This window comes from Anguilla anguilla, chromosome 7 (assembly GCF_013347855.1).
Source record: "Anguilla anguilla isolate fAngAng1 chromosome 7, fAngAng1.pri, whole genome shotgun sequence".
Lineage (NCBI taxonomy): Eukaryota > Metazoa > Chordata > Actinopteri > Anguilliformes > Anguillidae > Anguilla > Anguilla anguilla.
Genome location: NC_049207.1, coordinates 2,465,616 through 2,488,517, shown reverse-complemented (window position 1 = coordinate 2,488,517; position 22,902 = coordinate 2,465,616). Strand labels below are relative to the sequence as shown.

Here is a 22,902-nt window from a genome sequence, read left to right as displayed (position 1 = left end):
ATTAGCAGATGCTAATGGCTTTTTTGATCCTCTGCATTGTCTCTGTCGCTGTGTTCTGGGTGAACGGCATTGCCCCCCTGCTCAGTGTGTGCGGCCTCGGGGAAGTGGCATCACGCGTACTGTGTGTGTGTGAGCGTGAGCGTGTGCGTGCGCGTTCTGTGTGTGTGTGTGCGAACGTGCGTGTGTGTGAGCGTGTGTGCGTGCATGCGTGTGTGTGTGTGTGTGCGCACGTGTGTGTGAGCGTGTGCGTGCGCGTACTGTGTGTGTGTGTGCGCACGTGTGTGTGAGCGTGTGCGTGCGCATACTGTGTGTGTGTGTGCGCACGTGTGTGTGAGCGTGTGCGTGCGCGTTCTGTGTGTGTGTGTGCGCACGTGTGTGAGCGTGTGCGTGCGCGTACGTGCATGCGTGCGTGCATGCATAGGTAGCGTGATGGCCTGCTTTACTAACATTGACGCTTATTTTTCCTTCGTGTTGACATTGCATTACATTACAGGCATTTAGCAGACGCTCATATCCAGACGCTACTGTTGAGAGACGACAGCAACAGACTCCAAAATGCAAATTACTCGCCTAGAATCAACTTTAGGCCTTTTGTTAGCTTTCCTGAGCGTGAACTAATGATGCAAAGACTCAGCTGGGCGAGAAACAGCAGAATGTGCACCCGTGCTGTTACTGGCTCCCCTGTACTGTGGGGCTGTGTGTGAAAGGGCTGTGATTCCTACAGGGATTGCCTGATACGGCTGTAAATATGGCCCTCAAGTCAAAGCCTGCGGTCTGCACTTTAAGCTCATATTCATGGTTGTGTTTAAAATGTGCTGGAGTACAGAAGTACAGAACCAAAACAACAAAAACTGTCTCAGTCCCAATACTTCTGCACTAAACTGTACGTTCATGCATGATGACCTATTCTTTTTTTTTTTCTTTGTTTGGTTTTTTTTTTGCAGAATTTTCCCGTGCGTTTCAGTTGTGTTGCCAAGGTGAGGAAACTTCGTCGTTACGAGCGCTTTGGCTTGAAACTGCAGCTTACACAGCACTCTGTCCTGAACAGGCACTGCAGCTGAAATGCATTAAGGAAATAGAAGGGGCTAAAATGACTCCCCCCCCCCCCCCCTTGTGTTTTGTATGAATACATATTGAGTACAATGTATGATGTCATTTTTAGATTCAGGTATTACGCAGCCATACTGGAATTGCTTCTGAAATGCGTACGTTGTCAGGAGAGCGGTCTCCGCCCCTGGCCAACCGAAATCACAAAGCGGCCCTTTGAACGCGGGTCTGGCTGCGAGATGAGAGCGCTATTCCCTGATTCTTTCGAACAGCCGCGCCCCGACCCCGCTGTGCCGAGCTGCCTCCTGCGGTCTGAGCGCGTGCAGAGCTGTCCTTCTCCCTCTCCGCCCGGTGGTGAAATGGACGCGGAGTCAGAGTCGCTCCGGAAACCCCCCGCGGAGATTAACGGGGGCCCCTGGCGCTTCGTTTGGGATCTGCGGCGCTGCGCTTGCACCCCTCCTTCCCCAATATATATGTATGTGTGGTGGGATGCTGTCTGTTTGTCTCTCTTACAGGAGGGAGGCGTGTCAGAGGACTGCTATTAGGATGCTCAGTTTCTGCTCCCACACAAAAGACACTTGTGGTCCCTGTTGCTGCACTATAATTTCAGTGTGACTTCCTGTGCAAGTGTGCTTGTCACTATGCAGAATGTTTGGAATGTTTTTTTTTCTTTTTTCTTGTTTGGAATATTTGTCTGTAATGGCTTCTGTCCTTATTTTCAGTTTTTTTGTTTTGTTGTTTTGTGAATATTTTATACTTCCGTACTGTATGTGCAGTGTCCCACGCAGTCAGCCTGGACTGCCTATGGAAATTAGCCTCCTGTTGCTTTGGGTGCAGTGCAGAGCATCTGCATGGGATGAATGTTTCTGGCATCATGCTGTCCCTGATGTATAAATAAATCCATAATAAGCAGCAGCACACAGGAGGAAACCCAGAGCATGGGGATCCTGTGCAGCTGAGAGCTGTGGCGTGAACCTGTACATGAGTCTGCAAGCCAGGCAGAAATGGTGCAGGGAGATTGTGTAATGGTGCTGATTGGGGCTGTATAAGAGCAGGTCTTTGTATGGCTGTATGAGAGCAGGTCACTGATTGGCTGTGTGAGAACAGGTCTTTGATTGGCTGTATGATAGCCACCCCCTGACTGGTTGTATGAGAGCAGCCCTCTGATTGGCTGTATGATAGCCACCCCCTGACTGGCTGTATGAGAGCAGGTCTCCGATTTGGCTGTATGAGAGCAGCCTTCTGATTGGCTGTATGATAGCCACCCCCTGACTGGCTGTATGAGAGCAGGTCTCCAATTTGGCTGTATGAGAGCAGCCTTTGATTGGCTGTATGAGAGCAGCCTTCTGATTGGCTGTATGAGAGCTGTCCTCTGATTGGCTCTATGAGAGCAGCCTTCTGATTAACTGTATGAGAGCTGTCCTCTGATTGGCTGTATGAGAGCTGTCCTCTGATTGGCTGTATGAGAGCAGACCTCCAAACGGCACTATGAGTCTTGCCCTCCAGAGGGCGCTCTCAGAGCTGCCGTTGCCATGGCAGGACGTGGAGACAGAAAGATGGCGGTTTGACCTTTGCCCTTTGCGCCTCCTGACCCCCGGCTCTCCCCCCTCACAGAGGAGTTCCGGGGCTCCTGCATGGTGGAGCTGATGAAGAAGGAGGGCACCACGCTGGGGCTCACCGTCTCCGGCGGCATCGACAAGGACGGCAAGCCCCGCGTGTCCAACCTGCGCCAGGGGGGCATCGCCGCCAGGTACCCGCCCCCGCCCCCGCCCCCGCCGCCCCCGCTCGCCGTTTCAGCGCCACAGTGCCCGAGCGTGTGCCACCGGGCACCGGGAGTACGCAGGGCTTCACTCCAGCCAATCAGCACACCCGCTGAGTTCGCTAATTAACACGCCTTCAGCCAGAGAGGAGGGAGCTAATTAGTGAAATCAGCAGGTGCCGTGATTGGTCGGAAAATAAAAATCTGCATAATTTCGGCCCTCCGCTACACGTGATTGGGCACCACAAGGTTACCACAGAGGTTGCACGAAGATGTCTTTTCGTAGGCTCGCACCGTTTCTGCCTGCTCACGCAAAGTTTCCAGCGACGTAGCGTCCGTGCTGCTGCGTCAGTGCTGCAGCGTCCGTGCTGCTGCGTCAGTGCTGCTGCGTCCGTGCTGCTGCGTCAGTGCTGCTGCGTCCGTGCTGCTGCGTCCGTGCTGCTGCGTCCGTGCTGCTGCGTCAGTGCTGCTGCGTCCGTGCTGCTGCGTCAGTGCTATCAGCCCAGTGATTTTTCCTATCGATTGGACAAAATTATATTTCATTTGGAGCCATTTATCTGTAAGTGACACTCATTTAATAAGGCTGCCCTGCCTGCGAAATGGCATTAGAATGGCAAAATCACTTTGATACCACTTCTGAAAGTGCTGAAACCAGATATAATCTGGTCAGGCGTTGCTTATATTTCACATATTATTCATTTTCTCTGTTAGATTTATTTCATATGCGCTGAATTAAGGGTGTTCCAGGAACAGTGTGAGGCCAGAACCCAAATCATCCTGGTTTACCTGCTAGGATTCTCACCTGCAAACTTCTGGCTGCAGGTGGAGCTCCTAAATCAATGCTTCAGATTGTTTCTTCACAACTTGGGAATCTCTTGAAAAAATGGTTCTGTATTCTCTAAGTGTACTGTGCCTTCCCAGCATGCATCACTCCTGCCTGCTTTCACATATTATGACCCGGAGCAGATGCAGTCCTGTGGAGGTGTTATTTCTCATGCAAATTGGGCCAGTTTGTGTAGGATCCTGTCAATGAGACACATACATGCTCGACAGCAAAGCGTGGTTGGGGTGTTTATTTTGCTAGCCCATAAGGTAGGGTGCACGTAGTTTAAACACACGCGCACACACACACACACACACACACACACACACACACACACACACACACACACACACACTCACACACACACACACACACACACTCACGCACGCACACACACACACACACACACACACACACACACTCACACACACACACACACACACACACACACACACCTGCACTCATGCATGCACACACGTACACACACAAACACTCCCACACACTGCACACTGATGCTTTAAGCAACATCCTCATCAGAGCACAATTCTTAAACTCTCATTCCAACCCAATCCCTCTCTCTCTCTCTCCCTCCTTCCCTCTCTCTCTCCCCCGTCCCTCCCGCAGGAGCGACCAGCTGAACGTAGGGGACTACATTAAGTCGGTAAACGGGATCAACCTGGCCAAATTCCGCCACGACGAGATCATCAGCCTGCTGAAGAACGTGGGCGAGCGGGTGGTGCTGGAGGTGGAGTACGAGCTGCCGCCTGTCTGTGAGTGCCCGCCGTCCTCTGTGAGGGACTCTGTCTGTGAGTGCCTCTGTCCTCTGTGAGGGACTCTGTCTGTGAGTGCCCCCGTCCTCTGTGAGGGACTGTCTGTGAGTGCCCGCCGTCCTCTGTGAGGGACTCTGTCTGTGAGTGCCCGCCGTCCTCTGTGAGGGACTGTCTGTGAGTGCCCGCCGTCCTCTGTGAGGGACTCTGTCTGTGAGTGCCTCTGTCCTCTGTGAGGGACTGTCTGTGAGTGCCTCTGTCCTCTGTGAGAGACTCTGTCTGTGAGTGCCCGCCGTCCTCTGTGAGGGACTGTCTGTGAGTGCCTCTGTCCTCTGTGAGGGACTGTCTGTGAGTGCCCGCCGTCCTCTGTGAGGGACTGTCTGTGAGTGCCTCTGTCCTCTGTGAGGGACTGTCTGTGAGTGCCCGCCGTCCTCTGTGAGGGACTGTCTGTGAGTGCCCGCCGTCCTCTGTGAGGGACTGTCTGTGAGTGCCTCTGTCCTCTGTGAGGGACTGTCTGTGAGTGCCCCCCGTCCTCTGTGAGGGACTGTCTGTGAGTGCACACTGTGCACTGTGTCTATAGCAGGTGCATCTGTGAGGGACTCTGTGAGTGTACATTGTGTCTATAGCAGGTGCGTCTGTGAGGGAGTGAGAGTTTGCTTTGACTGTTTGTTTCTCTCTGGCAGCTGAGTGGTATTCAGGCTCAGCTGTGCCTTCCCTGGGTAACTGGCTATGGGGTGTGTCAGTCCGAGCGGTGTATGACCCTTAATGCGGTGTCTCTCTGCTCTCCTTACAGCTCTCCAAGGCTCCGGGGTGGTGTTCAAAACGGTGGAGGTCACGCTGCACAAAGAGGGAAACTCCTTCGGCTTCGTCCTGCGAGGTGCGTAAAACACGCCGGCCTCGCGTCGGGGGGGCGAGTGGGGGGGGCGGGGGGGGGGGGGGTTCTATCACTGCAGATGCACAGGGGGGTGTTCTGATATGCTAAGGAGAGCTTCTGCAGGAAGCAGTTACAAACTGTAATTTCCTCCTGACTTTAAGAAGGGGGATTATCTGGGGGAAAAATATCTGTTTCCTGTGCATTTCTACACCAAATTTCCATTTGTTTCCGTTTGTTTGGCCACTTTCTCCTGACCTGAATTCCGGTTTATTAAAATGAAACGCCTAGCCTAAACGCTACCTGCAGAGAAGTCTCTTGATAGAGGGAAAGAAGCATTTTGAAGGTCAAGGATAGCCAACAGCTGTTTTTTTTTGTTTTTTTTTTAAATCAATTCATTACAGTAGTATATTTTACTCATGTTTTATTCATCATGCTGTTTCTGCATGAGTGAAATAATGATGCTGTCCCGGCAGGCTGGGACTGCACAAATATTTATACTGCCATCCATTCCGAGTCGGTGTCAGTTATTTGCCTTCCATGCTAACCTTCATAAAGGTCATTTTGCAAATGTTTGCTTGGCCTTCTTGTATTTTTTGTCATGAGCGTAGCATGGATATCCCATAATACTGATCACTGAAAAGCAAAGGTAGTGGTAATGCTGTGCGATGTGATGGATAATTCTGGGATGTCTACCTACCCGTACAAAAAAAAATCACATGTTCAGTAACCACATGTGAACACCCAACATGTGAAGAGTACACATGTGAGCTATGAAAACAATCCCAAATATAAGATGAGTGGGAAAAGGGTAACATATGCTATTTTACAGTAAGTCACATGTTTTGTTTTCACGCGTGAAAATCGTAGTTGGCATTTGAAATAGTTTAAACTGAAATAAAAAAGGCAGATTTTGCGTGATTGTTTTCGTAAAGGGCACGGTCTCCACGGTGACACCACTCTGCTTGTTCCCCCGCAGGGGGGTCCCACGAGGACAGGAACAAGTCCCGCCCCGTCGTCATATCGACCGTCCGTCCAGGAGGCCCCGCGGACAGGTGAGCTGAAGGCTGGGATGACGGACAGCACACAGGTGCAGCCTGTAGCCCTCATCAGCCACTCTGATAATAATAAATAAAAACTGTTTGACAAGAGAACCACGATGACATTATTCTTATTCAGTTAAAAGTACAAATGGGCATCTCATTTAATGGTCATTTTGCACTATACCACAGTCCTTCTCACTTAAGGACTAGAATAAAATGCCCATCATCTCAGTCCTCTGACTCCAGTTCTGCAGGAAATTAGCCAAGTTCCAATGCTGGTGTGATTTAGCCATCGTCAGACTCCAAAACTGGGGTAATTTACCCCTACTCTAGTTTCAACACTGGAGTAAATTAGCCCTCCTCTAACTCCACTTCTGGAGTAACTTAGCCCTCCTCTAACTCCAGTACTGGAGTAAGTTAGCCCTGCTCTAACTCCAGTACTGGAGTAACTTTGCCCTCCTCTAACTCCAGTACTGGAGTAACTTAGCCCTACTCTAGCTCCAGTACTGGAATTTATTTCCTGTCATCAGTCCCAGTGAATGATCCATCTCTGGCCTGTTTCCTATCCGAGAGTCACAAATTGAGTATATGATTTGTTTGCGCTGCTTCTGTGAAATCGATTCACTTCAGCTGTGTGTGTGAAGCTCTGTCATTATTAATGTTTCTGAATTGTAATTTCATTTCTCTTTCTGTGTGGGAGTCCTCCGGTCCCCCCCCCCTCCTCCTCGCAGTTCGGTGTCCCCCGCACACAATATTGCTTGCCCCCCCCCCCCCCCCCCCCCAGCTGGAGCCGTTACTCCAGAGACACCTGCGCTGAAATATACAATATTAGCAAATCAGTTTTGCTGGGTCTCATAAGTTTTTGGGTCTCTTCTGCAGTTTTGTCATGAGACAGCACATTTATTTGTTTAGACCATTTTTCTTCATTTTCTTGACTTCTTCTCTTTTTTTTTTTTTTACTATTGATCAATAGTTAAACATTGTATTCCACATTGTATTCAGACGTGCAATCCATGTTTATCCTCTTAACTGTCAAAATGAAGTGGACCCACATGTCTGGCTGGATCCCTTAGAGAGGCGGTCGATCCGTGTGATATGTGTTACAGTGCGTCTGTCTCCGCTAACAGGGAAGGGACCATCAAACCGGGGGACCGGGTGCTGAGCATCGACGGGATCCGGCTCCCGGGGGCCACGCACTCTGAGGCCATGAGCATCCTGAAGCAGTGCGGGCAGGAGGCCACGCTGCTCATCGAGTACGACGTGTCCGTCATGGGTACGCCCCGCCCCCGGCCCCGCCCCCTGCCCTGCCCCCGCTCCCTCCCTCCCTCCCTCCCTGGTTGCAGTTGGACTGCTTTTTTTTAATAATCACGCGATCACAGCTCGTTCTGTGGATTGCAGAGATCTTGTAGACATGACACTGTGGATTGAGCGATTCAGTGTGCTGGTTTTTATCCCAATAAAGAATCCATTTGGAAGCGCCTGTATTGGCGGGTTGCTTGTCACACAAGTAAAAGTGACTGCGTTCAGCGCCCGCAGGTGGATGCCCTGCACTGTTATGGCACAGAAACCTGGCCTTGGGGCGGGGGGAGATGGGGGGGTTGAAATGGAACCCGAGTGGAGATGTGGCATTTCTTTCCAGAGAGGCAAAGCAAATAAACGCTGCCATTATACGGTCACAAAAATCAAGATTGAGAGGCCTCCAAGTTCTCAGTCCGACTGCCCCCCCCCCCCCCCAAAAAAAACAGCTTAGCCTCTGCAGCCCAAGCACAGCATAGGCCCAGCAGACACTGAGGATGAGAGGGGGGAGATGGATGGTCTGCTGTCTGTGTGAACGCTCGGATGGTCTGTGTGAACGCTCGGATGGTCTGTGTGAACGCTCGGATGGTCTATGTGAACGCTCGGATGGTCTGTGTGAACGCTCGGATGGTCTGTGTGAACGCTCGGATGGTCTGTGTGAACGCTCGGATGGTCTGTATGAACGCTCGGATGGTCTATGTGAACGCTCGGATGGTCTGTGTGAACGCTCGGATGGTCTGTGTGAACGCTCGGATGGTCTGTGTGAATGCTCGGATGGTCTGTGTGAACGCTCGGGTGGTCTGTGTGAACGCTCGGATGGTCTGTGTGAACGCTCGGACGGTCTGTGTGAACGCTCGGATGGTCTGTGTGAATGCTCGGATGGTCTGTGTGAACGCTCGGGTGGTCTGTGTGAACGCTCGGATGGTCTGTGTGAACGCTCGGACGGTCTGTGTGAACGCTCGGATGGTCTGTGTGAACGCTCGGATGGTCTGTGTGAACGCTCGGATGGTCTGTGTGAACGCTCGGGTGGTCTGCTGTCTGTGTGAACGCTCAGCAGTGTTTCTCACACGGACAGCTCGGCGGGTATAAATCAGGGAGCTCCGGGTTTCATTTATTTATTTATTTATTTTCTTCCTTCCAGAGGTGTCCTTGTGATTGAAGCAGCCTCCCTCATGAATAAGTAATGATGAATCTCCGGCTGATTTATTTTTCATAAGGTGTATTGACACTGCTTTAGATTATGGAGGAGGGGGCGGGGGGGGGGGTGTTAATCTGTCTCTCCTCGGTGTGAAAGGTTTGGTGTGGGGGGGATATTTATTTATTTGTTCAATTATTTAGTTGATAATCGATTATATGGCTCTGCCTGATAGCTAACAAAACTCCCCTGCCAATGTGCCTTGGCCTGTCTGACCTTACCACTTTATAATCCAGGAAAGAACGAAGTGCACCCATTTAGTTTCATGAGTACAACAGCCTCCTCGTCCAAGATTCAAACTTACAGCCTTCCAAATATTTCAAAAATGAAATCTTGACAATATATTTTATTGCACTATATTGATGCTCAAAATAACCTGCAATGTATTGATGCTGCTCAAAATAGCTTCAATAAAGGATATGTGCAGATCAGACTAATTGATCTTTCCATCAATATCTACTGAATGCTGGCACATAGAACAGTCAGTGGATCACAAATTCAAATAATCTGGGTAATTCGCAAATGCTGAATAATTGTGTGTTTCAGAAAATGTTACTATAAAATAAAATTGATTGTAATTAGTAATGCTTATTGAACTGGGCTATTCAGCAAAGTATTTGCTTGGTTTATGTAAGAAGTAGAAACAGGCTGAGATCCTGTTAAAGGTTAAAAACTGTCTCCTGTTGTTCTAGCTAACAAGCCTCTGAGGGACTGTATGCTTTTCTAAACAATATGAATCAAAAGAATATTTGTTTTTATTTTTTTTTGTAAATAGTCAGAGGGGTTATTAAAGATCATTTTCTTCACCCCCGTAGCACCTAATTTCCCCACTAATATACAGTGCTGGGCCCCGCTGCTGGCAGTTTCCCATTGCAACTGCTGCATCGCCCGTTCTCCACACGGTCCTCGTGGTCCTGCAGGATAATTGGACCGGGCAGCAGTAACTGCCTTTGTTGCCGTGGTTATGGGGCATTACTGGACCCGGGGGAGCTCCCGCTACTTTTCTCTTATTCATGTGCTGCCTTTATGAGCTCAGTCCCCATGATGCTGCAGCTGCGCAGCGGGGGGAGGAGCTCAGTCCCCATGGTGCTGCAGCTGCGCAGCGGGGGGAGGAGCTCAGTCCCCATGATGCTGCAGCTGCGCAGCGGGGGGAGGAGCTCAGTCCCCATGATGCTGCAGCTGCGCAGCGGGGGGAGGAGCTCAGTCCCCATGATGCTGCAGCTGCGCAGCGGGGGGAGGAGCTCAGTCCCCATGATGCTGCAGCTGCGCAGCGGGGGGAGGAGCTCAGTCCCCATGATGCTGCAGCTGCACAGCGGGGGGAGGAGCTCAGTCCCCATGATGCTGCAGCTGCGCAGCGGGGGGAGGAGCTCAGTCCCCATGATGCTGCAGCTGCGCAGCGGGGGGAGGAGCTCAGTCCCCATGATGCTGCAGCTGCGCAGCGGGGGGAGGAGCTCAGTCCCCATGGTGCTGCAGCTGCGCAGCGGGGGGAGGAGCTCAGTCCCCATGATGCTGCAGCTGCGCAGCGGGGGGAGGAGCAGAGGGGTCATTTCCTAAGATCGCGCAGGCAAACGATCCCGGGAGGGGGCTTCGGGAGGGTAGGGTATTCCCCCCACCTCGTTGGGTAAATTGGGGGCCTGGGGATGTACCTGCTCCAGATTTTTGTTTTGCTGCTTTTGTAAAGTGTCTTTGTGATGTTTTTTTTTATTTATTTTTTTTATCCAAAATAAAACTGATTTGGTTTGTGAACGCAGATTCGATAGCCACGGCCTCTGGGCCTCTCTTGGTGGAGGTGGTGAAGTCCATGGGGTCCAGCCTGGGTCTGGCGTTATCTACCTCTGTGTACTGCAACAAGCAGGTCGTCATCATCGAGAAGGTCAAGCCCGCCAGCATCGCCGACAGGTAACCAGGGCCCAGACGTGCCCATACTCCGCTCCCCCCCCGACAGGTAACAGGGCCCAGACATGCCCCCACCCCCCCCCCCCCCCCCAACAGGTAACAGGGCCCAGACATGCCCCCCCCACCCCCCCCCCGACAGGTAACCAGGGACCAGACGTGCCCATACTCCGCTCCCCCCCCCCCGGCAGGTAACAGGGCCCTGACATCCCCCCCCCCCCCCCCCCCCCCCCCCCCCGACAGGTAACAGGGCCCAGACACCCCCCCCCCCCCCCCCCCCCCCGACAGGTAACAGGGCCCAGACATGCCCCCCCCCAACCCCCCCGACCGGTACCCAGGGTCCAGACTTGCCCACCCACCCTACCCCCCCACCCACTGACAGGTAACCAGTCCCTAGGCATTCCCCCACCCCCCTCGACAGGTAACCAGGGACCAGGAAACTCGAACCCGGGTCTCCTGGGAGAGGCGTGTCTTCGCCGGGGCGTTGACAGGAAGTGGGGTTCCCCGTCTCTACAGGTGCGGGGCGCTGCACGCTGGTGACCACATCCTGTCGGTGGACGGCACCAGCATGGAGTTCTGCACCCTGGCAGAGGCCACCCAGCTGCTGGCCAGCGCCTGTGAGCACGTGAAGATGGAGATCCTGCCCCACCACCAGACCCGGCTCGCCCTCAAGGGCTCCGAGCAAGGTACGCCCTCACCCGCCCCCGGGTCACAGGTCACAGGTTGCAGGTCAGAGGGCAGAGGGCAGAACTGCAGACTCACTGTAAAACTGTATAATGTCACTCGCTATTCACCTATTTCACACACACAGCGTAATGGACAATCTAAGGAATGTGACCAGTGAAAAATGGCAGCATGTTTTAAAATGTTGTATAAGCGTTTTAATTTATACGAGTACAGTGGTACGTCAGACCGGAAAATAGTTCTGTCCCAGTGACAATAGTATTATGATAAGACTGAGTTGACGTCAAGCATTTGATGGCTCCATTTTGTGTGACTGGTTAGAAGGCTAGGGTTACCTTAATTTCCTCAAAGAGATGATATCACTGAGGCTTCGACTACCTCCGCATCGATCTCCTGCGAGCGCGTTCCAAACGTTCTTCGAGCCGTGAAAACGCAAAATGAAATCATAATGCGATGGAGGCAGTTCAGAGGGCTTGGACCCCGCGCAGGATGGTGAATTTGGCCGTTTGAGGGGCACGAGCCAAGAGCCGAGGTTTCTGAACTCAGACTGGGCGAAGTTCCACACTCCTAACTGAACTGGAATACTCGCGACCAGACAGATTTGTCGACCTTGGTAGGGGGTTATTGGACTAGTGTTTGATAGAAAGTGCTTAGTCAGCCCTCTAGTCTAGTACCCAGTGTGATCTTCAGAGCTGCTTTGGCCAATTGCTGTGGTGCCAGCAGAGGGGTAGATTGAATAATAATAATTGAACTGCAGGCTGTGCACTGCCAGGTAGTTTAATGCCTGATTGGGGTGATTGGGCTTTTCCTGTTTGCCAGTACTGATCACACACACATGCACACACACGCACACACACATACACACACACACACGCATACACACACGCACACACACACATACGCACACACACGCACACACACGCACACACACGCACACACACGCACACACGCACACACACACCCACGCACACACACACCATCCATAAAGCATTTGCACACACGCACACGACACTCCAGCCAATCTTTCACAACCTGGTTTTAAAAAAAAAAAAGATTTGGGTAGAATGAGTGCAGTAATGGGACGTTCAGTTCCCATACCGCCCCCCCCCCCCCTCCCCCCGCCCCCGTCAGCTGTAAAAACCTTGGCCGTTAACAGCAGTACGAGCCCAGAGGGAAGGCTAGCGGCGCCGGCGAGGCTCTCATTACCTCAGGGTTTCCAGAACCTTCCGTTCAGACGCTAATCGCAGCGGACCCCCAGAGCACCGGCGCGGCCTGCCTTAAGCCCCGGTCAGGCGGCGCAGACCAGGAAACGGGGCTGCTGGGATATCGCTGCGCCTCCTCCGCTCGTTTAACGTCCGCCGCGTAAAAAAGCGCTTCTGAAATGAAGCCCCCTGAAACGCGGCGATCGATGGAGCTGCAGGGTCTGGGGCTCTTCCCTTCTGTCCTGTCTGAGCTGTCGGAGAGAGAGACGCGGCAGCGGGGCGGACGGTCGCGTCTGAGACCTTCCCTCCGCACGCGTGCGTTTACTGCACCCCGGCGAGGGACAGTGCTGTGCATTTAGGGCTCATTCAGGCGGGAATACGGCCATGTTCTCTGGCACCAGCAGCCGAAAACCCTAACAGAATACTGACATACTGTCATTCAGGTCAATATTATCAATAATTGCACTCCACTTTGCCCTACACTTATATAGTTTAATATAAATAAATACATTTACTTGAGTTCTTTGTCATGGAATTGTTTTCAATTTATTTCCGCAATCTCTAAACTGTAATATTTTGTGTGCTGCAAATTTGGGAAAACCTGGACTAGGTGTGTTTGTGTTCGTATCTATGAAATGTGTACATGTCAGGTTTCTGGTGATGATGGTCAGCTTTTCCTTGCCCTCCTTCAGGGAACTCCATGTCCTGTCCGCGGAGTTTTCCTGCCTTGGTGTTTTATCCTTTTATTCCGGTCTTGTAGTTGCCTTTCCTTCCTCTCTGGTTCTCACTCTTTATGCCTGTGTGTGTGTGTTGTGCGTGTGTGTGTGTGTGTGTGTGTCGTGTGTGTGTGTGTGTTGTGTGTGTTGTGTGTGGTGTGTGGTGTGTGCGATGTGCCTGTGTGTGTGTGTTGTGTGTGTGTGTGTGTGTGTGTGTGTTCTGTGTGGTGTGTGGTGTGTGCGATGTGCCTGTGTGTGTGTGTTGTGTTTTCCCTTTGCATGTCCCTGGGTTTGTCCTCTCTCGCTTGCCGTCCGTCCGTCGGCCTGTGGCCCCAGTCAAGGTGCAGCGGAGCAACAGGCCGCTTCCCTGGGAGTCCTGCACCAACAGCAACAGCAACTTCCTCCCCTACCAGCACTATAACACCTACCACCCCGACGCCCGGAGCCAGGCGTCCAAACACCAGAAATCCTCTCCAAACAGCTTTAGTAACGTTCCTCCCTTTCTTCCTCCTCCTCATCATCCTCATCCTCCTCCTCCTCCTCCTCACTGCTCATCCCGTACCGCCTCTGTCCGTTTTCCTTTGCTGATTTGCTTTGGTCGTTTATTTATTTTATTTTTTCACTTTACGTTTTTGAAGAAATATGGTTCTTCTGGTGAAAAAGAAACGGTGGAGAGTTTTGCGGCTGGTGTGTTGTCCTTGAAACGCTGTGGGTAGGAGGGTCAAATAGAGTGCGTACTGTATGTGTGTGTGTGTCATCCACAGGCAAAGTCTGTATGTACATCATCCACAGGTAAAGTCTGTATGTATATCATCCACAGGCAAATTCAGGCTTTTGTTCCATCCCAGTGCCTTGTTGGGTTACAGATTTAGACATTGTATGGTATCTGTTTTACATTAAAAAATTATTTATATTCATACATCAAGCACAGATTTTTTTTTTTTTACATTACCTTGAATTTGGATTGATTATGGGCCTAAATTAAATATAAAATATGAAAATATTAAATTAAATATCTCTCCTGATTCCTTATTCATCAATCAGCCACTGAGATTAATTAAAAGCCCTCTGTCCTGTGTGGGGAAGATTGTGCAGATGCAGAGTGTTCTCTTACCTCACACCATCTCTGCACCCTGCGTGTGTATATCTGTATGTATGTTCTGGCCTCTGCATTTATTGATTTCCTGCCCTGGAGCTCGCTGCTTTTCAAGGACGACGTTCGCTTGCTCGAGATCCATTAAAATGCCTGTCGCTCTGTTCGTTGCTTTAGAATCCATGGCTGCTCCGTTCTCTCAGCTTGCTGCCTAACTGCCAGTCATCCGTAAAAAAAATAACAACACCATTGTCTTCCCATCACACGCAGTTCTTCACAACGTTTCGAGAAATGTCCTCGGATTTGATTTCCTCAAGCGAGTGCAGAGCACAAGTGTTTTCAGGGGGTGTGATCTTGGGTAGGCGTGTTTGTGATTCGTTTGGAAAACCGCCAGACTGTGGTAATTAATTCTAAAGCCGTCTGAGGTTCCGCTGCGTTCTGCGGCTCGACTGCGGCCGAGCGCGTGAGCGTAGGAGCGCACCACCCAGAGCCTTCGTGGGATTAACGGAACTCAGATGAAATGAGTGCATTAACTCAATTAATGTAAGCTGAGCTGAGGCAGGTTAATAGAACACAAGAGGCGGGTGAAGTGGCAGGTTAAATAAATAGTTCTGATGGATTTATGTAAATACGAATTTCTGGCCAGGTTGTGGGGTGGCTCTTCCTGTTTGGGCAGCACCCTGGGGGAAGTTCCGGCTGGAACCTGGTGATGGAATCTTACCTGTGACCAGCTTCTGCTCCAGGTGGACTCCATCTGGAATTTGGTGATGGTCTAATTGTCTGTAATCAAGCTGGCCCACCATCTTGTTGCCTTACAGCTTAACCATCTCCAAAGCTTGCTGGACTAGTTTAAAACCATGCTGGAACAAAGCTGGAACTTTCGCCAGGACGTTTTTGTACATGGATGGGGCCCCATGGTCGGGTTTGGAATCCGGGACATTCCAGTGCCAGCTGTGGCCAGCAGTGGCACAGGGTGATGCACAGTTGTGTGCTGGCATTGCCCAGGGATGGGTGGGTTTCAGTCAGCTTAACTGAACATTCTAACGCTGATGTCACAATCCCTGCTGGTAACTGAAACTCGATGGAGTTCTAGAACACTGACTTAGACTTTGCTCTTCAAAGGGTTTATGTCGATCACGAGACACAGTGCTGGCACACTGAGGGACAGTTGTGCTCGTTCATGTGAGGGGGGAACAGTGCTGTGTTTGGATGACAGGCAGGCATTGGCCACTGTGCTGTACCGCCCCCCCTCACCCTCCATCCCTGTCCCCATCCCTGTGTCTCACCTCTCCCTCTCTCCTTCTCCAGCTCTGGGCTCTTCCTTCTCTCCGTCCTCCATGAGCGCCTACAGCCTCAGCTCGCTCAACGTGAACACCCTGCCCCGCAACCTGTACCCCACCAGCCCCCGCGGCACCATGATGAGGAGGAAGCTGAAGAAGAAGGACCACAAGAGCTGCTGTACGTCCGCTTCCTGTTTGCCCAGCCTCAGTTTCCAATAGGCCCATAGGGATTGAGTGGAAGGGGGCGATGCACATGCTTGCTGCGTTAATTGACTCCATTGTTTCAAAATGGTTGTCTGTTACTCACCTTTTTCATTCAATCATTTTGATTCAAAAGTAAGTCCAGATCGGTTGATTTGGAGTAATATGTGAAACCTGTGACTATATGAAATCATTCTGTCATTTTTATCGAATTATGGTTCACAAACAGATGCCAGTGGACTACAAAACACACTTGAATTTGTTTGTAAGTGAATCCTAGGCAATGCAATATTCCTGTTCTGGAACAAAGCAATATGAAATAATTCTTTTTAAAAACATGATTTTGTTTGAAAATTCACCAGAGTGGTCTTGTTGGGTCCGAAAAGTTGTACTCGATCCAAATTTAATACCTGGATTTCTTACCTGGACCTGAGGGGTCTTACTGAATTTTCATTCAATTTCGTTCAACATTACCTATACCCAAGAAACAAGTTTGAATTTAAAATCCACTCCGGCTTGGGTGCTGGGTCAGGTCCCAGAGTCATATTTGAGTTTTGGGGGGGCACCTTTGGAGACCTCTACTTCTGGCCCACAGAGAGCAGCAGTCTAACCTCCCGGCTCACAGGCCTGAGAAAGATTCATGATTATCTGTGATGCTGCTTGTTTTCTTTGCCAGGCCTGGTAAAAAAAGTACAGTCTGCTGGGACTTTTAAGAGACTTTCAAGGACACAGCCATTTCCTGTTTTGGCTCCCTAAATCCCTCCCGCTCTTATCGTTTGAGTCATCTTCACTGCTTTGCAGGAGCACTACCTCAAGTTCATTCTTTGTTTATTTTGTTTATTTTGTTCGTGTCCTGATTGAGACCCCCGTCAGGATGCGTACTCTCCCGAGGGCAGCGTTTAATATTTCAGTTGCGCCAACTGCCGCTCACCGCAACATGACGTCACTCCCGATTTAAGCGTCAGGTGGGGACGTGGTTCTTTCTACCGAAGAGAAATTCAGACGGAGCGCAAAAACACATCAAAGGAAATCAACGTCTCGCAGGTCCCTTGGGTCTTCTGCGCTACCCACAGCCCGCTCAAGCCTCAGGGAGAACTTCAACAGTGATTTTTATTTTATTTCATTTGGTTGGTGCAATAATGTCTTCATGATAGCTTTTCCCTACTTTGATTTCTATGGAGAAAAAAAAAGGTAGCAATTTGACTCCGCACTATTGGTAACACATTTATAATCCCGTCCTACGCACGTCCTACGTTTGTGGAGAGCACTGCACTTCCAACGAACTCATTTCTGGAGCTCAGGATGTCCTTATCCCGCCGAGGATAAGAAGTTTCACTGTGATTCATTCAGCACTGGGAGGAAAATAGATATGACTGAGCCATCCATATCACCGCTGTCTGTTACGACCAGTTTGATGCAGAATCCTTGGAGGAGAATGGAGGTGAGAAATTGTGAAGTAGTGTGACAGGATTGCGTTCGAGGGACCTTGAATGTTGCCTGGCAATGTTCTTTTTGGGGACATGCCATATTTACATAAAATTTACACAGGAGATGTTCTTTCATTTGGCAGGCATTGGTTTCAACGATTGAGAGAAATCGATTCTGAAGAGTTTTGGAAGAAGTAGGTTGCTTTCCCTTGATACTGTGGTTTTGGAGAGGTCATTGGTAACATTGCACAAGCCCAGGTGCTGTGTAGAATGGTCGGGGAGGTGCTGTGGTCTTCTTTCTCAATGTCGTTCATTAATGTGTGGGACAGTCATGGCCCACCTGGGAAACTTGGGCCAGAGTCGCAATCCAAATCCCACTCCCCTTCGGTCCACAAACGCATTAAGGAATGTTGCCCCCAGTCCAGCCCAGTACATTAGGACATACCGTTTCTTATACTGTGATACAAGTATAAGTGTATCTAGGTTGCAGTGCGGTATTGGCCACATTGCTACTCAACAGGGCTATTTAGAAGATGCTGTTTACCCTCAAAATCATACAGCTGAGACTTTTAAAAAAAATGGTGGACATTAATGCAAAATGTAGCCTGTTTCTGTAACCGTTTCTGTTACTTGGAGGTAGCAGTCGACTGAATGCCCCCCCGCTGGCTCTCTCTCACCCTGCAGTGTCCCTGGCCTCCAGCACCCTGGGCCTGTCCGGGCAGGTGGTCCACACCGAGACCACCCAGGTCACCCTGGTCAGCGACTCCATCATGGGCTTCGGCATCCAGCTGCAGGGGGGCGTGTTCGCCACGGAGACGCTGAGCAACCCCCCGCTGATCGCCTACATGGACCCGGACAGTCCCGCGGAGAGGTGAGGGAGCAGCGGGGGGGGGGGGGGGGAGGTATCTGCAGGGAGATGTTACTCTGGAGCACTGAAGAGGTAATTCTGGAGTCCAGATGAGGAGTTTGAGAGGTCATTTTGGAGTAGACTAGGAGACCTGGACAAGCTCGCCATGGTTAGGATGCCTTTGAAGCAGATGATAAGCAAAGAAGCCTTTGAGGAAACAGCCCAGATCCTGTGTAAGCAACGTGCCCCTGAGCTGATTGGACGGTTTTAATGACCAGGTAATGTTTCCAGGTGTGGGATCCTTCAGATCGGAGACCGCATCCTGTCCATCAACGGCATCCCCACCGAAGACAGCACTCTGGAGGAGACCAATCAGCTGCTGCGTGACTCCAGCATCACCAGCAAGGTCACCATGGAGATTGAGTTCGACGTGGCAGGTACAGCCCCGCCCCTCGAAAGCTGCTTTTGCTAATCCTTCCTGCTAAGGTTTTCAGGACACAATTAGAGCCGTTGATTTTGTGGACTAGAATCACCTGTTTCTCCAGGTGCCTGTCGGCGGATAGTTTATGTCAGGGCTGCCCAACCCTGTGCCTCTCTTTTCTACTATCCCATTCCCCCTCTTCCATCTCTCTCTGCCCCCCAGAGTCCGTCATCCCCAGCAGTGGAACCTTCCACGTTAAGCTGCCGAAGAAGCCAGGGGTGGAGCTGGGCATCACCATCAGCTGTGAGTGCGCTTATCGGTTTATCTGTTTCATTTCAGCCATTATGGGACATTCTGGGCCCCGCGTTCAGACCAGACTATACCATTGGGGTTCCGAAGGCGCATGCCTGTCATGGCATACAGGGAGCATTGCAGTTACCCATTTAGGTGTGAGGTCACAAACATGTGATGAGATTGTTCTTAACTGAACGTTCTAATGCTGATGTCACAATCACTACTGGTGACTGAAAGCAAGGAAGTTCTAGAACACTGACTTAGAATTTTGGGGAAAAACAAACATTCCATAAAGACCTACTCTTCAAAGGGTTAATGCCCTGACTAGACTGACACAACTCCTGTGTCCTAGGCTGTGTAAGAAAGGATTTCTAAAGGTGACTTCATTCTGGGCCCGTGCCCCCACCCTGGAGTATCTAACTGAGAGATAGTGCAGGGGACAATATTGTTCCTCTCTCTGGGGGCCAGACCGGCACAGAGGCTGTCCAATCAGCTAAATTAAGTGCTTAGAATTCATTTGTAAAGGGAAATAAGTGCTTTGAAATTGTCTGTGATCTAACTCAATGTTTGTATTTGGTAACATCATTGCAGGGATTTGCAATTCCTGTTGCAGTTGTTTTGTAGATGTAAGCCAACATATCGTAGATTTCATACAAGCGAAGACCATTGTGATTTGAGCATGTGCCTCCCACTCAATTCCCATTCCTGCTTATTCATGTTAGAATGCCTTAGAGTAGTGAGCAGATACATGAGGCAACTCCAGCTCTTCTGTCATGCAAATTCAGCCTTTCACGGCAAAGTCATTGTCCTTGGAAGCAATCTTGCACTGTTTACTCTGGAAGGGGCCGAGATCTGGCGTAATGTCGCCGATCGCAATGATCTATTCCCTCAGGCAGATGTTTGGAGCCTACTCGCGTCCAACGTCTATCCCCTGGATTCCTTTTTCAGCATGTGTGAATGTCTGGTTACTCAGTCTGGTTAAGCCAGAATGTTCAGGCTCACTGTGAGCCTGGCAGATGCTCTTTTTGCAACATAAATATACACAATGAAACCCCCCCCCCCCTCCCGAAGTGGCAAAAATATTTAATGTGCAAACAGGCTTGTGTGGTGCTGCCATTTTAACTTACAAGTTTTTAAAAGTACCCCTGACCTTGGAGGATTTTAAGTAAAAAATTCAGCTCTTCATCTTCCTCTCCAACACAAAATGCAGCATCTGAACACTGTTTTCTGTATCTTAAGAAAGTGCATGTTTAAACATGAATAATGGTCTTAGTCTCGCCTGTTTGTGTGTTGATCCATAACTGCAAAGTCTCTTGTTCTTATTGTAGCATCTTTTACAATTGTCTCATTTTGTCAGTTGAGTCGACGCAACACTGCCACCAATTACCACCTTTCACCCTTGCAGGGCCACCGGCCAGAGCCGCCATTGGCACAGTCAGATTCAAACCTGGCCCTTGGGGTCCGTCCATGCGTTAAAGTAGTCGCTTATACAAATGACCCACCCAGCAGCCTCCAAAGCTCTCTAATGAAGTCATAGTAGATGACAGATGTCTCAGTGATATATATATATATATATATACTGACTGCAGCATAGCTCATAGTCTAGCAAGGTGTTTGGCACCAGTGATTTCACAGACAATAGAGGAGATTAAGCGCTCTTGTTTTACAAAATGGGGCCCTTTGTTCTCGTTTCTGTGTCGCAAAAAACCAGTGTTGGCCTGATGAGGGAATTGGCTGAATTTGATAATTTGTTGATTCAGTGGGCCTGCACTGAAGTGGGTCTGAGCAGAGGACAGAACACACGCTATCTGGGACGACAAAGCTTTCTTCTGCTGCTATTGCCTCGTCCTCCAACAGCCTGTAGTGTTGGCTGCCACAATAAACCAATGACTAGTCACAGTTCACTACATCTCCTCTAAAGCATCCCAGGGTGATGACGCAAGTCTGCAATTAACCAATCCTAAAGTGGAGGCATCGGTCTGTGCTCAACCAATCCCAAGGCGCTGACATCAGACTGTGCTTAACCAATCCCAAGGCGGTGACATCAGACTGCTTAACCAATCCCAAGGCTGTGACGTCATACTGTGCTTATCCAATCCCAAGGCGCTGACATCATACTGTGCTCAACCAATCCCAATGTGATAACATCAGACCGTGCTTAACCAATCCCAAGGCGGTGACATCATACTGTGCTTAACCAATCCCAATGTGGTAACATCATGCTGTGCTTAACCAATCCCAAGGCGGTGACATCATTACATTACATTACATTACATTACATTCATTTGGCAGACGCTTTTATCCAAAGCGACGTACAAGAAGTGCATTTTCATGATCGTAGACAAATGCACATCATACTGTGCATACTGTGCATATCCAGATTAAAAGTCAGTGGCTGTCCTGACCAATGCGTTCCCAAGTTTACGCACCCGGGCCTCTGAGAGTCTGATTGGCTGAATGAAGGGTGCAGTGATTGGCAGAACATTGATTGACGGCACAGTGATTGACAGCAGCCCCAGGCGGTGTCCTCGGCAGCTCTCAGATCTCGTTTCAGTCTGCTGAAGCTGCACGTATCCACTTCCTGCTTCAGCACACAGCACCCGTCAGTCACAGTGCAGGCCCTCGCTCTGATCCCACAGAAACGTTCGCTGCCGTTCGGACAGCTTTCGCTGTTATAACCAAGAAAAAAGACGATAATTTGAATTCTTTTGATGGTTTGAACATGATATTTCTTGATTTATTTATTTTTTCCAGTTCGTTAGGTAAATAGTTTGATTTGAACATTAAAAACATTTATTTGTTTAATAGATGCCTCTCCCTTATCCACGGGACTTCTGGGTGGCATGTCCTGCTAAGACACAGTTCCAGAGCATGAAGCCCGCCCCCCCCCCCGACAGTCTCCAGTCCAAATGAGGGCTGTGCTTTCTCCCGCCGACCCCCCTGTCGGGAAGCGACTGTCCCATGCCTCGGTGGATTTCAGCTTTTAGGGTCGCCCGTGTGTCGTCACGCCCCAGCAACCTCCTCCACCCCCTCCCCCCCAGAGACCTCCTCCACCCCCTCCCCCCCAGCAACCTCCTTCACCCCCTCCCCCCCCCAGAGACCTCCTCCACCCCCTCCCCCCCAGCAACCTCCTCCACCCCCTCCCCCCCCAGCAACCTCCTCCACCCCCTCCCCCCCAGCAACCTCCTCCACCCCCTCCCCCCCAGAGATCTCCTCCACCCCCTCCCCCCCAGTGACCTCCTCCCCCCTCCCCCCCCAGTGACCTCCTCCCCCTCTCCGCCCATGTGTGAAATTTACTCCCCCCAGAGTGCAATAACCCCGCAGCTCGGCCAGGTGGACCTCAGCGAACACAAGGGCACTGGAGGAGAGAGAGAGAGAGAGAGTGAGAGAGAGAGAGAGAGAGAGAGAGAGAGAGGGGGAGAGAGAGAGAGAGAGAGAGAGAGAGAGAGAGAGAGCGCGTGTGTGTACCTGTCCGCTCTCCCCCTAACTGACACAGGAAATATCGCTGCACTAAAAACGGGCTCGTAAAACAACTCGACCGTCCAAATTTTCGAGCAAAAGAAGGAAAGAAAAAAACAAAACAAAAAAAAAAAATGAGGCTTCGTAAAAGCCGATACCGAACGTCTCAATGGGGCGAAGTGCTGTGCTGTCCGTGATGTGGTGATTGATGTCAGCAGCGCACACAGAGTCGCCCCAGAGGCTGTTCGGCTGTCCGCAGTGTGAGCGCTAAACTCCACAGAGCGCGAGGCAGCCACACTCTCCCCTCAGCAGGCAGGCGGCCATTTTGAGCCTCTGTCACATTTCCCTCTCCTTTCTCTCTCTCTCTCTCTCTCTCTTCCTCCTCCTCCCTCTTCCTCCCAGCCCCGTCCAACAGGAAGCCGGGGGACGCGCTCATTATCTCAGACATAAAGAAGGGCAGCGTGGCACACAGGTATGGTTTCACACCGCCGTGCGGGATCCAGCGCACTGCAGCGCACGAACAGTGATGAGATCAGAGGCGCGGGCGTGACAGGAACAACAACAATATGAATGCGCTTCATTAA

The 22,902-nt window shown here is 50.7% G+C and overlaps 1 protein-coding gene across 10 annotated transcripts in view; it reads left to right on the top strand.

Annotated features, from left to right (window-relative positions):
* The window catches only part of LOC118231930 (glutamate receptor-interacting protein 1-like), a 211,741-nt gene that overhangs the window by 173,517 nt on the left and 15,322 nt on the right, over window positions 1–22,902 (top strand). For 7 of the 10 annotated variants that reach the window (XM_035426311.1, XM_035426307.1, XM_035426306.1 and 4 more), the window contains 13 exons: window positions 2,662–2,797; window positions 4,254–4,399; window positions 5,190–5,273; window positions 6,247–6,322; window positions 7,438–7,583; window positions 10,553–10,700; window positions 11,211–11,380; window positions 13,633–13,782; window positions 15,698–15,847; window positions 17,982–18,168; window positions 18,436–18,581; window positions 18,788–18,868; window positions 22,721–22,790. In XM_035426311.1, coding sequence (XP_035282202.1) covers window positions 2,662–2,797; window positions 4,254–4,399; window positions 5,190–5,273; window positions 6,247–6,322; window positions 7,438–7,583; window positions 10,553–10,700; window positions 11,211–11,380; window positions 13,633–13,782; window positions 15,698–15,847; window positions 17,982–18,168; window positions 18,436–18,581; window positions 18,788–18,868; window positions 22,721–22,790 — 1,690 coding nt within the window. Of the gene's footprint in view, window positions 1–953; window positions 978–2,661; window positions 2,798–4,253; window positions 4,400–5,189; window positions 5,274–6,246; window positions 6,323–7,437; window positions 7,584–10,552; window positions 10,701–11,210; window positions 11,381–13,632; window positions 13,783–15,697; window positions 15,848–17,981; window positions 18,169–18,435; window positions 18,582–18,787; window positions 18,869–22,720; window positions 22,791–22,902 lie in introns of those variants that run through there. The other 3 variants (XM_035426315.1, XM_035426309.1, XM_035426314.1) reach the window with 2 other exon arrangements.